Genomic DNA, 14784 nt, shown 5'->3' with positions numbered 1-14784 from the left:
CAGTGTCACGTCCACCGCCGTAGCTACCAGTGTCGCGTCCACCACCATAACTACCAGTGTCGCGTCCAGAGCGATTATCGTAACGATTTTCACGACCATAGCCTCCGCGTGATCCGGAGGAAGCTCGCGATGTCGCATATGAAACTTGCATTGGAATATCAGAGCCGGGAAAATAATTGCCTGCAAATGAAATATACGGTGTAAAACCAGCAAATTCCGTTGAACAGTTCTTTTACCGTGAAAGCGATCGATAGCATTCGCCGCCATTGTATTATTCATAAAACAAACTAAAGCTTCGCCCTTCAACTTTCCGGATGCTTTGTCTTTATAAATGTGGACTTTCAAACCACCACGCGCATCACGCTATATATCGAGTCAAACAAAAATTACATCAAACCACTTTGTTCAAATGTGACAAAACTCCTCATGTACAGACCATAATTTCTCCACTTTCGCTGAAATATTCTGCGATCATCTGCGCGGATGCCATATCCGGAATACCTTGGACGAAAACTGTATTATTCACCACAGTCTTCTCCGCCTCTTTACGTCCGCCAATTTCTTCAAAAACAATTACACAAATAATTAATCATAAACAAAGAAAATTTCATACGTTTCACACAGCCAATTCGCTGCTACTGTTACGAATATTCAATTAGAGCAATACACAACATTTTATGATAACTTTATCGTCTTATTACGCGCTTAAAATAAGTAAAAATTTTTAAATGGAGAACTGCATTTAACAATAATGAAATGTTTACAATTTGTCGTAATTTTTGAAAATAGAAAATATTAACACTTTCAAAAACAATTTTCCCTTTCATTAAATATGCACCACCCAAAGCGAAAAGTGAATTAAAATTGTAACAGTAACACCTGAAAAAAAGTAGCAGAACAAGGAATAGTGAGTGATATGACAAGAAAAACACAGTGGAGAACACTTCAACTTTACGACAATACCTTGCTGCTGGTAGCCATCTCCTCTTTTTCCAGGGTCGAGGCTAAATAAACAACTTCTTTGTTAAACAACGTTTCACAAGCGTCATCCGCAGTGGATTATGCTCTCTCCACCGCATGGCTTAGTTTATTTGCAAACAAACTAACACACATACACACAAACACACAAATAGAGATACAAAATCCACTCTACGGATGACGCAATAATAAAGTCTACAGCAAACGAAATTGTAATAGTCAGTCAACCAACACTGACCAATTTCTTAAAATAATCGCTGAAAATATAACGCATAAAAAATAAAATAAAATAAAATAAACGACGACGTCCAAGCAGAGACGATACGGTTTAAAATACTCCACCTGTACCCAAAACAAACTTTTCACAAATCCACAACGCCGTTTTCCAACAACAGTTGATCACACACTGTTTGTTCGCCATATAAACATTTAAAATGAATTGAAAAAATTAATTAAATATTGTCATCCTACTAGTCATTTTATCCAATAAATGTGGCAGAACAGCAATTTCAATTATGCGTATATCACTTTAAAATATTGCCGCTTTTCACGATTTAAACAAGCTTATCTGTCTAATATCTGATTTACGAAGAAAGCCCGTTTTCATGCATAAAAGAAACTTTAACTCAATCTGCATGGCTCAAATCAAATAAGCATATTCGTAGTACAATTAATGATCTATTTTAAGTGAAATGTTTGCATTATAGCAAACTAGCTAAATGATTACTAGCTTTGACAAATTACTAAACCACTCTTTTTCGTAGATTTAAAATTTTTAAATTATAATTTAAATTTTTTTCATAATTGTGAAAAAGTTTTTGGCATCAATTGTTTAAATGAATAAATTGAAATATCAACCCAGTTATGCACATATGCACATCCACATACACACACACACAAACAATATAAAATGATCTCCCTGATTTGAAAATACTATTTTTTTGAAAAAGTAAGAAAACAACATAACAAAAGCTACTTTACCGCGACAAACCTCTGAAGTACATGGTATATAATAAATATGCTTCCTTACCCGGGAGGAAAATGAGTGGCACCTCGACTGGCGTCACTATCTAGTCCAACATCGCTTCCAGCAGAATCCCATCGACTCTGCCTCTGCAACGGCGCAGGCATACCGTCTACAAAAAAAATTCACTGACAATGATGCATGCATCGCAATGCTTGCTTAATAAGTAATTTCATAATTCATGTCGTCATCAAAGTCCATATAATAAGTTAAAAAATTACCAGATCCTCCAGTGTTTCCAGGAAGATAAAACGGAGGTTTTCCTGCAATCGATGGTGGTTGCGCTAACAAAGGAGGAGCTGCGCCTCCAGATGGATACTGACCATAGTAGTGGCGATTATAATCTTGCTGCGTCTGAGCTGGTGCCGCAGCTGGTGTACTGTAATTACTAAACTCTTGCTGGTGTGAAATTGGAGGAGGAACTCCTTGAGGAGTGCGCTGATCCCGCTGTGGTCCGTAACCACAGCCAGAATTCACATTTGTTTGGCCGAACTGATTATAATACTGCTGTGGTCCGTGCGACTAGAATAAATTAATAAAAAATTTAACAAATGTAAAACTTAAAAAAAACGAAAATACTTTAAAAAATTAATTAAAAAATACTACTGGATTTACATGAAAAATTCCTTAACTTGATTGGAATGCTAATAAAATATTATCCCTGAGACATAAAATACAATATTTTACACTGAAAACCTCAACCGTTTGCAAAAAATTCTAAAATAAAGGGTCAAAGAATAATAAAGTAATACAATAAGAACAGCATACATAAGAAGAGGAATACAGTAAAAAATAATATTACATCATAGCCATATGGTGGTACCATGGGATACTGCTGTTGCGAATCTCCAGAAGTCTAAAATCAAAAATTTTAAGAATATTGCAAGCGTAATTTTAAATTTCTAATATAATGACCGGTGCATGTGCTTGCTGTGGCAAAGAACCAGCAGACGCTGCTGAATTGGGATAATTTCCCATTAATGAATAACTAAAACGAAGAAAAATAAAGAATTGTATACATAATGGAAATAAACTTACCCTCCTTGCCCGGAACTACCATGTAACTGCGATTTAGACGATGCCATTTGAGAGTAGGCCACTAAATAAATATTTTAAAGAAATACTCATTTTTCGCAGTTTAAAAATCAATATAAAACTAGATGAAAATCCCACAGCTACAATGAAGATTGCATAAAATTAGAAAACGCTATTGCTCCTGAATTGATGGAAATACAAGGAAATTATAAATATCACAGATAACAGCAAAAAACATTACAAGCATCAATATAGGATATGGAAAATATATATTCAAATAAGCCATTAAATAAAATACAAGGAAAAGTGCGAAGATTGAAAAGAACAACATCATTCACCAATTAAGGAAAAGAAGATAGCAGAATTATTAATCGATCGCAAACTTCAAAACTATATTTAATGCATAAAAACAAAACATAAAACAAGAAAAGAAACAATTACTTTGCGATACAGATGAAGATGAATTCAAATCACTCATTCTAAATAACTACTGACACATCGTCAATCAGCAATTACAGTATCCAAAAAAAATGTACCTGTGCATCTAACAATTATAAAAAAGCAGCATGTGCAGTGCTCATAATAAATTATTTTAATTTATTTGTAAATTTTGCGAGCATAAATCAAAATATTAACTTTTAAATTATTTGTCATGCCTATTGCTTATTTTCTCAATTTTGCATTCAAAACTGAAAGAATATGAAACAACACTGCACAAAAAATTTAAAAATAACTCAAAAAATAATTATTTTACTTTTTACATTTAGTTTAAAATTTTTTTAATTTTAATTTTCTGAAACTAATCTTGAACTAACAAAATGTTCATTACCGTATGAAAAAGTAGAATCATCAGAAAAGGTTGTATTATATATTTTAAAGTGTTAAGCTGAGGAAATTATTTGAATAGGAAATTTAAATATCCATTTAAATTCAACTAATTCATATGTTTTGACTTGAAATGTTTTAAATTTAACGTATAACACGTCTTTTTGGTTATTTTTAATTTTTGTTAAAATTCATCTTAAGTGCAGTATTCTCTAAATCTCTATTTTTATATTTAGAATTACATTATATATATATTAATGTTGATGAGAATCTTCTATACAGATTTCTTAATTATTGAATTAAACTACTTGCTTTTTTAATTACAGTGTTTGTTACTGTTCATATTAGTTGCATGATATTTTTTGTGTATTTATGTATGAGTTATCATACATATATGTATATTTCAGTTTTAGAATTTTTATAATTATATTCTAAAATTTAATAATGATTCTTTTAGTCGTTATAAAGAACTTCGTTATTAAGTTTCGGCATTCACAATGACCGCATTTGAAGGTATGATTATATTTTTAAATATAATATTTTGTTATGTTCTTTTTTTCAGAAATGGGTGTCTTATCTGAAATTGCTAAAGCTGTAGATGAAATGGAATGGGTGTATGGTTTTGTATTATTTTTGTTCTGATAATTAAATTTTTGATTCGCCGTTTTGTAATTGATGATCTTTTGGCTGTTTAGATTACCCACTGACGTCCAGTCAGAAGCAATCCCGGCGATTTTAGGGGGTGGCGATGTGCTTATGGTGGATATTTTATTAAATTGTTCATTTTTCTTATTAATTTTGTTAAATATTAGGCTGCTGAAACTGGGAGTGGTAAAACAGGTGCATTTTGCTTGCCAATATTGCAAATTGTTTGGGAAGCTTTGAAAGATGCCACAAGTGGAAAAATGGCAAAGAGTGCCTTACAACATAAACCAGGTTCTTGTTTTATTGCAGAGTAAATTTGTTTTTAATATTATTTTTATTTGATAAGAAGCTAAAAGCTGGATATTGAACGTATATGATCGAGGAGACGCAATAGGTGAGATTTATTCGATTATTAGATTACTAAACTGAATTGAATTGAATTGAATGTATAATATAGCAATATCACCGGATGGTCTTTTGTGTCAAAGTCGGGATGAAGTGAAATGGCATGGTACGCGTGCAACAAAAGGCGTTACTGGAAAAGGTTTGACAGGTTTGTTACAGGTTTATTGAATGAATTAAGTTTTATTACAGGAAAATATTACTATGAAATTCAAATAACTGATGAAGGTTTATGTCGCGTTGGTTTTTCAACAATTGATGCTGCTCTAGATTTAGGTGAGTGAAGTTCATGTTTAACTGAAAGATGGTTTTTAAACTTATTATTCTTTTTTGAGGAACTGATGCATATGGTTTTGGTTACGGTGGCACCGGTAAAAAAAGCCATCTAAAGCAATTTGACAATTATGGAGAGGTTGTTGCGTTTATATTTTCATTTATGTTTATCTAAGTGAAGAAAAGTGTGCAATTAATATGTTTTTAATTTTTGTATAATTATTAATTTAACTAAATTGAATTACTGAATTTTCAAACTTTAGGCATTTGGCTTGAATGATGTTATTGGTTGTTTCATTAATTTGGATGACAGAGAAGTGAAATTTTCTCGAAATGGTGCTTGAAATTTCAATATTTATTCAAGTATTAACTTGAAATTGTTTTGCATTTTTACAGGAAAAATATTCCCTGTTGCATTCTCTATTCCAACAAAATTAGATAATTCTGCTTTCTTTCCTGCTATTGTTTTGAAGGTTAGAATTGGTTTATTAAATTTTCATTTTGTTATCATTATTTCCATTATAAGTTTGTCATGTTCAAACATATTATGTCATTTTCAGTTTTTTATAGGATCATTATAAAATGTGAATTAACTTTATATTTTTTAGAATGCTGAAGTGAAATTTAATTTTGGATCTGAACCTTTCAAGTATCCTCCTTCTGGCGGTTACATTGGTATACGCGAAGCTTCAGACGACTGCACCGTTGATTCAAAATTTCTAAGTGATTTGATTGATCCAAAAATTATAAATTTATAATGTAAAGTAAGTTTTTGTTTAGGAGGTTATGTAAAAGTGGATACCAAACCAAAGCCTAATGCTCCTTTGTGTATCATCATTGAACCATCTCGTGAATTAGCAGAACAAACTGACAAACAAATGGAGAAGTTTAAAAAATACCTTGACAATCCTAAAATTCGGTAATGTTTTTTAATTATTATTATAAGTGTATATTTAAATATTTTTTGTTAAACATATTTATTTATTTATTTATTTTACATGTTATGTAAACAAATTATTATATAAATTTTCTTTTCATGTAGAAATTTAGCTGTTGTTGGTGGAGTTGGTGCAAACGAACAAATTGTTCATTTGAAATCTGGTGTAGAAATTGTCACCGGAACACCAGGTCGCATAGAAGAATTTATTTCAACTGGACAATTAAGTTTATCACAAGTATTTGATTTTGGTATTTATTTTAACGATGATGTTTTAAAATTTTAATAATGTTTTAGATCCGATTTTTTGTTCTTGATGAAGCGGTATTTTACATTTTTTTTAAATTATTTATTTTGCGCATCTTTATGCAATTATATTACTATTTTATTTTTCAGGACGGATTGCTGCAACAAGGTTATGGAAGATTTATCAATAAACTTTATTCAGAAATGCCTAAATTTACAGTGGATGGGAAACGTTTGCAAATTATTGTTTGCTCTGCTACATTGCATAATATGGATGTAAAAAATTTAGCCGTAAGTATTTACTATTCTATTTATCATAAATTTTATTCGATATATTTCAAGGATAAAATTATGCATTTCCCACAGTGGATAGATTTAAAAGGTCAAGATTCTGTGCCTGAAACTGTTCACCACGTGGTAAACAAATGGTTATATTAAATAGTACATATATCTTTTTACTGTTTTTATTATTTTGTAGGTAGCATTGGTTAATCCTGTGCAGGATCTCAAATGGATTACTTCTAAAGCTCGTATTAAAGTATTTTCATTTTTATGTTCATTTGCAATATTGCATTAATTACAATAAGATTAAATTTATGCAGTTGATTGATTGATTGATTTTTAGACAGATAATATTCATCTTAATGATGACGTGCGTCCTGGAACGAAAAGCCCTGGTATTTTTACATTATTTATCACAGTTTAATTTATTTTATCAAAAAATATACGTTTGTTAGAAACGCTATCCGAAGGTGTGAAACTTTTGAAAGGTGTATACATTCTTGAAGCAATCAAAAAGAATGACATAAGTCAGTGCTTTATTTTTTGTCGGACAAAATTGGATTGTGATAATTTGGAAAAATGGCTAACATCTGTTGGTTAGAATTTTTTGTATTAATTTGTATTAAGTGATCTTTTAACTATTTTTTAATTTAGGAAAATATTCTTGTGTCTGTTTGCATAGTGATCGAAGTCCCGCGGAACGGAAAAATAATTTGCAGTTGTTTAAGGTAGTTATTATTTTAATTTTCTGTAAAGAGAAAAAAGTATGTTTTCTTATTTCAAAGGATAATAAAGTTCAGTTTCTTATCTGTACTGATGTAGCTGCAAGAGGCATTGACATACGTGGCATACCGTTTGGTAAGGCGATTCAGATTGAAAATTATTTCTTTGATTTACTTTTCATTTCATTAATTTAGTAATCAATTATACATTACCTGATGATAAAGCGAATTATTTGCATCGTATTGGACGAGTTGGCCGTGCTGAAAGGTTTGAAATTTGTTTATTTTTTTGCAGTTGAAGTTTAATATTATTTTATAGAATGGGGCTAGCAATTTCACTTGTTTCTACAGTACCGGAAAAGGTATTTTGCTTTTGTGTGAAATTGTTTCTTTCATTTTACTATTCAGTTTTTTCAGGTCTGGTATCATACTTGTCCTAGTAGAGGAAAGTCTTGTAAAAATACAAATTTGGTCGAAAACGGTGGTTGCGCAATTTGGTACAATGAAATGCAGGTATTTTGCTGCAGGGCTTCTTTTCGCTTTGCTTTAATTTAATCTACAATAACTGCGAATTCGGTTTGTATTATTAATTCATTTTTTTTCTAAGCTTCTTGGCGAAATTGAAGAACATCTTGGTGTTACTATTACGCAGATTGATATTTTCTACAAAGTCCCGGTAGATGAATTTGATGGGAAAGTTGTTTACGGTCATAAGAAACAACTGACTGGTAATTGGAATGCTCATTTTTGCTTTTAAGATATTATGCTTAACTTTGTTTGTTGTTCATGTGCTTATTTTTCCAGCTAGCAATTATGAAAGTCACGCCAATGAATTGCTTACTACGGTGAGTGAATTAACAGCGCTGGAAAAAGCAGCACAAATTTCATACCATCAGCTGCGTTGCAATCCTCTCAGTTGAAATTTTTGCTGAAACTTGAAAATACTTTAAATATATTCACTTGAAAAAAAGTGTGCAATTAATATGTTTTTAATTTTTGCATAATTATTAATTTGGGCAATAGTTGAGTATGAGTTTGTTTTTGATTAAGTAAAAAAAAAGAAGCGTGCATGCTTGACCTGCGTTTGCCTCTCATTCAGTATGTGGTGATGACCATGAATACGAATAGACAAAGAAATGGTTGTATAGTTTCAAGTTTTGCAAAGTTTTCCGGTGTCGGCTTTACACCAGGATTCGCCTTACGAGCAGAATGGCGACGTTTGCCCTTTGACCTAGCAGACCGTTGAACTTGCGGGTGGGCACTGGTCGAAGCAGGACTGTGTTTATGGCCGCTTCGGGTCGACGCCAAACGCGATTTATTCGCTTAATCCTCTTCAGCTGAGGTGGATAAATTGCTGCTGGTTGGTTCTTCAAGTGGATCAGTACAAGAGGTCGGACACGCGCTTGGCGCTAATTATTCGGTCTGGACAAATAAGCTGAACTTCAGTTAAGCAGCTGTGTTATATTACTTTCTGATTTGCCTTTTCCTGTGCTGAGCAAGAGCGGACGTGCGTGTGGTGCTTGTTGGTCGTCGTCAGTGCAGTTTGTCGAGATGTCTTGGTCTGCACTGCCCGCTGTCCACTCTCTGCTCTCTGAAAAAGTTGATCAAGAAACAATGCATTCTTCTTCTTCATCATCATCCGTTGTACCTCACGTTTGTAATCATATAAAGCGTGAGCCATTTGATAATATGGTTCTGAATTCAACCACTTACTACCACCAGTGTCAGCATGTCAACGTGCAGCATTCGTACTGTGTCACTGATATGGAATATCCGTTTTACGATGAATCGTTGGCAGCATCGGAAGCAGAAAAGAAAAGGAAGAAGCCGTCGATCAGGACTGAACGAAGCCGTCTTAGTCATATTCTTAAAGAGCATGAACGTTGTGAAAATATTCGCAAGGCTTTTCAATGTTTGCAAGGGAAAATACCTCATTTGCCAAATGATTATGCAGTTGCTAGGATCAAAACTCTTCGCCTGGCAATTCAGTATATTCGTTATTTGCAACTGTTGTTGATAAAAGGTAGTATGGAATGTGCTACTGATTCACATTTTGCCAAAATTGTAGCCTATGAAGTATCCAGAAAGAACAGTTATTCGTGCAGGCAGAAGAAGTATGCGAAATGAGCAGCCATATTTTGTTGTTCAACTTTTTGTTGTTTGCAGTACTCGGTTAATTAATACAGTTATTAATGAAAAAATAAAATGTGTAAATAAATATCTATATCCGTATGCTTTTGAAATTTTTTTATTTTTGCTTGTCAAGTGGAATGCATGCTTATTTGCCATGTGTTAAATGAATGTTTAAAAAAGCAAAGTAGTCTTTCAATGATAAATTATTCAAATATCTTACCGAATTTTGCCTCAGTTATTTGGAATAACAAAAAATGCACACTTCCAAAAAAAGGACAATGAAGTTGTAAAACACTAGTTTAATTTTGAAGCTTAATCAAAGCTAAAGTTTTTCTTTACTTTAAGAATAATTTCTTAAAATGTCATTATTAAAAAAGAAAAGATTCATTCTTTATTTATTTTATGTATTATTCATTTTGAAAGCATATGCAACTGATGCGACGATCCAATTGAAGAAAATTGATTAAATTAAAAATGATTTTTTTCCAAAGCGAGAAAGCGTTGTATGAGCGCGGCAATACTTTGGTCAAACAGAAACAATGAACAACAAAATAAATCAATACAGAAAACAAAAAAAGCTTTAAACATAAGATAATTACCAGCGGCATGCTTTTGAGGTTAACCTCTACCTCATTACAAAGAGTTATCATTTTGCAGCCGTTCGACCTGATACTGTTGACCTCAGCAGTTTTGATAATTGATCAAAAGAACATTAGCTATATTAGCCATCATTTAATTGGCAAAAAATCTCATCAGCTATACCTCAGTTGAGGCTGTAAAGAAAAACAATCACCAGGAAAAGTACAAAGTAGGTGGTCTTTGTTAGACTAAAAATGGTTCAGTATTGATTTGATATAAAAATATGTATATTCATAAAATTAGATTATATATAAACAAGTGCATATATACATGTATGCAAATTCCTCAAGGATATTTTCCAAATACATCATCATCATTTTCAAAATATACGATAAAAGATGTAACTGAGGTGCATCTTCAAAATTAGGATATCAACTGATGTGAAACAAATGCAAAAGCCAATATTTGAACCATATTTTCGTGAAAATAATGAACAAAATTAAATTTCGCTTTGTTTGAAAAAACTGTCTCAAGACCAATGATCCAAGTTAGACCTATAATGAATTGGATCCGCATAGAATAATTGGTAATCAATGCAAATCAATGTTGAGTTTAGAGAAGATTTTCAAATGTTTCTCAGTACAGATCTCAATCTTACGATTTAATTTTTGCATCGTAAACAATTTTGGCAAATTGTTGATGACAAAGTTATTTCCTCAGTTTAATTTTATTGCAAAATAAATTTTTAAAATCAATTTAAAATTTTACTTTTTTAATAAAGTTGTTACAATCAAACAGTGCAACAATTAAACAAATGTAAATTTTATTTAAAATTGTTTTTATTGTCAATTCGAAATCTTTGGAAAAAATTTTTTTGTTTATGACGTAGATGCAAATATATATATATGTGTGTGCATGCAAAGGAAGTAAATGAATAAATAAATAAATTTATATATTTTAATTTAAATATATGCATGCTTACTGTTTTATTGCTACTGAAAAAAGTATTGCCTTGCATTTGTAAATTAAAAGTCTTTGTAAAATGGACATTGTTAATTTGCTAAAAATAGTATAAAATAGTTTCGTTCAAGTAAGCTATTTTATGCAAAAGCAAAAAATTCACGGACAAATTGAAAAATATACAAGAAATTCATTTGCTCATTAGGTTTTTCCGCTTATTTAGCAAGTGAATTTTCCCTTAAGTAATTTTCAATTTCAGCTTACTCTAACTTGGCTTATTCTAGCTTTTACATCAATCGAAGAGTCTAAATGTCAGCATTCTAGTGCAAAATTATTTTCCTTTTTCTTCACCAACTCATGCGAGTGTTTTCTGGTGGTAAGCGAGCTTCAGCCAATAGTCATTGCAATTTCACATTTCCGCGTTGTCCATTCTTTGCTTTGTCAAGCATGCTAATATCTCGGCACGCAACAAATAGCAACGTTCGATTCAATTATTAAGAATATTTATCAGAATAATAATAATTATTATTATTAAAATTCATCAATTTTGAATTTTTAAAATTTAACTCATCATTTAGTGATGTTTGTTAAAATGCAAGCAGCTTTTTTGGCATTAGTGATCAAATATGCCTTAACTTGCTTTACTTTTGACTGGAATAATACGGAAAATAAAGAAAGTGAAATCAATAATGGAACTTTCTTCTTGGAAAAGGTTATTTTTGAAACCAGTTGGATAATAAATGATTCTTCAACAAATGCTAGCAGTGATACCGTGCACAATGAAAGCCTACAAGCAACAACCACACCGATTTCGACTGAAGCTTTTTTATTTGATAAAATAGCTCCAGTAACAGAAATTGCAAAATCTGGAATAACTTGCGTCAGTGATGAATCAATAGTTTCAACTTTGATGCGTTCTTATGATAAACTTAAAATTCCCAGTTCAGATTCGCCACTGGTTGTAGACATCAAGATTGGAGTTCAAGAAATTGCTGCCATATCAGATAGCACTTCTGATTTTCAAGTAAGCAATAATATTTACATTTCTACAACAATGTAATTCTTAAACTCACTATTAGATAAGTGCCTTTATACATGAAGAATGGTACGACTCTGGTTTGCGTTTTGACTGGATGTTCCCTTGCAACAACAACATTACGTTTATCAACGAACTTTTGGATTTACCATGGAAGCCAAACACATGTTTCATAAATAGCAAACAATCAAAAATTATCAAATCTCCGTTTACAAATGCAAAAATGGTCGTCCATTCCAATGGTCATATTTTCACCAGTTACCGTATGAATCTTGTAGGACCATGTGACATGGATTTGACTGTTTTTCCAATGGATACAGTTCGCTGTTTTCTTATTTTTGAAAGTTTCAACTACAACAACGAAGAAGTGCACATGAAATGGAGTACTCCGTTTCCAGTTTATTTGGATAGTAAAGAACGTAAAAAACACTTCGAGGCAGTTGGAAATAGCTTACCTGAATATTTGTACATGTCTACAGTAAAAAGTTCAGATTTCTATTTGGTTAGTTTCAACACCACTGCAGTTGCATACGTAAATTTTTATTTCCTTTCTCAAATGATGAAATAATAGTTGACAATATTTTCAGGACTATCCTGCTGGATACTGGGATGAATTAACAGTTACTTTTTATTTTCGTCGATGCATTGGGTGGTATATGCTTCAGGCTTATTTTCCAACATATTTAGCTATTTTTATAAGTTGGATATCATTTTATCTTGGAACAGGAATGGCAGCCCGCACTATGCTTGGAGTAAACACATTATTAGCTTTGACTTTTCAGTTTGGAAATATAATCAAAAATCTTCCGCGAGTTTCTTATGTCAAGGCAATTGGTAATATTTTCGATTGTTTATTACTATCGCACTGTTTTTCTTATTGAAATTTGTTATAGATGTTTGGATGCTCAGTTGTATGACGTTTGTTTTTTGTAATTTACTTGAACTTACCTTGATAGGGTACATCACAGCTCAGAAGCAAATTAAAAAAATATCTTCATCTGTTACAGAATTTTGCACATCAAAGTGCCAGAACGAACGACCGTTCTTCTATCGCATTCCTATAGTTTCAAGCATTACTGAGAGTATTAATCAAATGTCAGCAGAAAGAATTGACCGAATTTCCGCGTTTACTTTTCCGATGACTTTTTTTCTTTTTAATATTGTATATTGGATTTTTTATACATATTGGCTAGCTGAATCGTGACATCAATTTAAAATGAAAAGTAATAAATTAATGAAAACTGTCACATTGTATATCAGTAAAAAAATGAAGAATTTTCAGACTGTAAAATAATTTTTTTTAATATGAAGGACTCCAAAGCAACTTCTGCATGTACTTTCGTATTAGAGCAAGATTTTCATTGTAATATACAGCTCTGGGTTTCATCAACTGATACAACTATAAATGACTGCAGTGTTAATGTTTCATCGATGAAAATATTTTCTTTAAAACTTTCATAACTTGACGCAGATTTTTTAAAACTATTTTTATGTTTAAAACTAAATTTAAAGTCATTGGATGAAGATGATGTATTTATGCAAATTGTTTCGAATTCCATTTGAATTAGGCAATTTCAAAAATCACTATTAACAGGGCAAATTTTATTCTATTGTATATTTTATTATACTATATTTATTTCAGTGATTTTGGCGATCACAGTAAGGCAAAGTAAGAAAACAGCCTTTATAGAATGATTTCAATTTAATAAAGTGCCATGTAGTATCTAGCTATTTTAGCGCCAAACACATTTTTGAGCGCAGAAAATATACAAGAGCGCAATTTATTTCATTATTTGGTTTAAATTCTTCTTTTCTTTTATTTTTTACTGAGTAATGATTTAACAATTAGAAGTAATAGCTGAAGCCATACATATTGTATGTTTACACTAGATGAAAAATTTCATTGTTTACTTTTAAGCACTTCTGCATTACCTAACTTTTATATCAATTTTATATATCAGTTTTATGTTCATACATTTGGTTTTCTTATATACATATACTCATATACAGTATTAATGGCAAAGAACATTTTGTGGTGATTTAGCTCCAACTCAAGACACAGATAATTAAATTGAACATAATTGAGCTTCTGCTTATATTGCTGTTTCATCTATTTTATCTACTAGCAATAAGTAATTTGCAGCTGTTATATTTCTTCTTTAAATTATATGGTTTTAATCAGTGGAACGAAGGTTATCAGCGTGGTTAAGATTATGACGTTATGGTAACTTTCTGCTTTTAGAAAATGGGTGATACTATCTCCAGAATTTTATTATATATCCCAGTTTTAGGGGAATCAGATAATGAATAGGAACACTAAACAGCAGCTGAAAATTGCAGTAAAGTAACAATTAGCACTATCTGTTATTTTCCCTTATATTTTTCTTTATTGATGTCACAATTTTGTCATCATAACAGCTGCATCATCACCGAACTGCCAATACATTAAGCATCTCTTGAACTACTGAGGTCAGGGTGCTACTTTTGTAATTAACTTAGTAAATCTGACATGAAGGTTTTTGAAATCTCTTTTGAGACATTAAAACACATCTTTACAAGCAAAAATCAAAGGTCATTTTGTTGAAACTTGATATTCACTTAAAATTGTATTGTACGTTTTTGTACCGTTGGTATAAGTTGACCCCAGTGCTGAAATTTTGTTTGCACAGAACAATCGTTAACCGTTTCATAAATACATATCAGGTCA

The 14784-nt window shown here is 31.5% G+C and overlaps 4 protein-coding genes across 4 annotated transcripts; 3 read left to right on the top strand and 1 right to left on the bottom strand.

The window, feature by feature from the left end:
• Nucleotides 1–424: 424 nt before the first annotated feature.
• On the bottom strand, nt 425–3087 carry Tsp_05099 (hypothetical protein). Its single transcript, XM_003369643.1, has 7 exons — nt 3041–3087; nt 2918–2990; nt 2805–2858; nt 2224–2494; nt 2009–2114; nt 964–1004; nt 425–561 (listed from the first exon to the last, which is right to left on the bottom strand). Exons 1-7 carry the CDS (start codon nt 3085–3087, stop codon nt 425–427), a joined length of 729 nt encoding a protein of 242 aa, XP_003369691.1.
• A 1272-nt stretch (nt 3088–4359) lies between these two features.
• On the top strand, nt 4360–8615 carry Tsp_05098 (ATP-dependent RNA helicase Ddx1). Its single transcript, XM_003369642.1, has 27 exons — nt 4360–4375; nt 4425–4476; nt 4558–4621; nt 4675–4798; nt 4854–4901; nt 4965–5060; nt 5102–5185; nt 5245–5321; nt 5446–5518; nt 5579–5655; nt 5791–5905; nt 5963–6068; nt 6225–6357; nt 6417–6443; nt 6516–6656; nt 6708–6782; nt 6844–6903; nt 6991–7042; nt 7103–7243; nt 7302–7375; nt 7448–7505; nt 7565–7637; nt 7689–7731; nt 7787–7882; nt 7977–8097; nt 8174–8284; nt 8431–8615. The coding sequence occupies exons 1-27, from the start codon at nt 4360–4362 to the stop codon at nt 8613–8615; spliced, it is 2322 nt and encodes a 773-aa protein (XP_003369690.1).
• Nucleotides 8616–8983: 368 nt separating this feature from the next.
• On the top strand, nt 8984–9496 carry Tsp_05097 (heart- and neural crest derivatives-expressed protein 1). Its single transcript, XM_003369641.1, has one exon. The coding sequence runs from the start codon at nt 8984–8986 to the stop codon at nt 9494–9496; it is 513 nt and encodes a 170-aa protein (XP_003369689.1).
• A 2137-nt stretch (nt 9497–11633) lies between these two features.
• Nucleotides 11634–14425, top strand: Tsp_05096 (putative neurotransmitter-gated ion-channel ligand binding domain protein). The gene is made up of 9 exons (XM_003369640.1): nt 11634–12065; nt 12121–12609; nt 12665–12829; nt 12860–12911; nt 13085–13140; nt 13389–13491; nt 13720–13746; nt 14039–14112; nt 14369–14425. Exons 1-9 carry the CDS (start codon nt 11634–11636, stop codon nt 14423–14425), a joined length of 1455 nt encoding a protein of 484 aa, XP_003369688.1.
• Nucleotides 14426–14784: the final 359 nt, after the last annotated feature.

Source organism: Trichinella spiralis, assembly GCF_000181795.1.
Source record: "Trichinella spiralis strain ISS 195 chromosome Unknown Scfld1557, whole genome shotgun sequence".
In the NCBI taxonomy this organism is placed as follows: Eukaryota; Metazoa; Nematoda; class Enoplea; order Trichinellida; family Trichinellidae; genus Trichinella; species Trichinella spiralis.
This window is presented reverse-complemented; position numbering and strand designations above follow the sequence as displayed.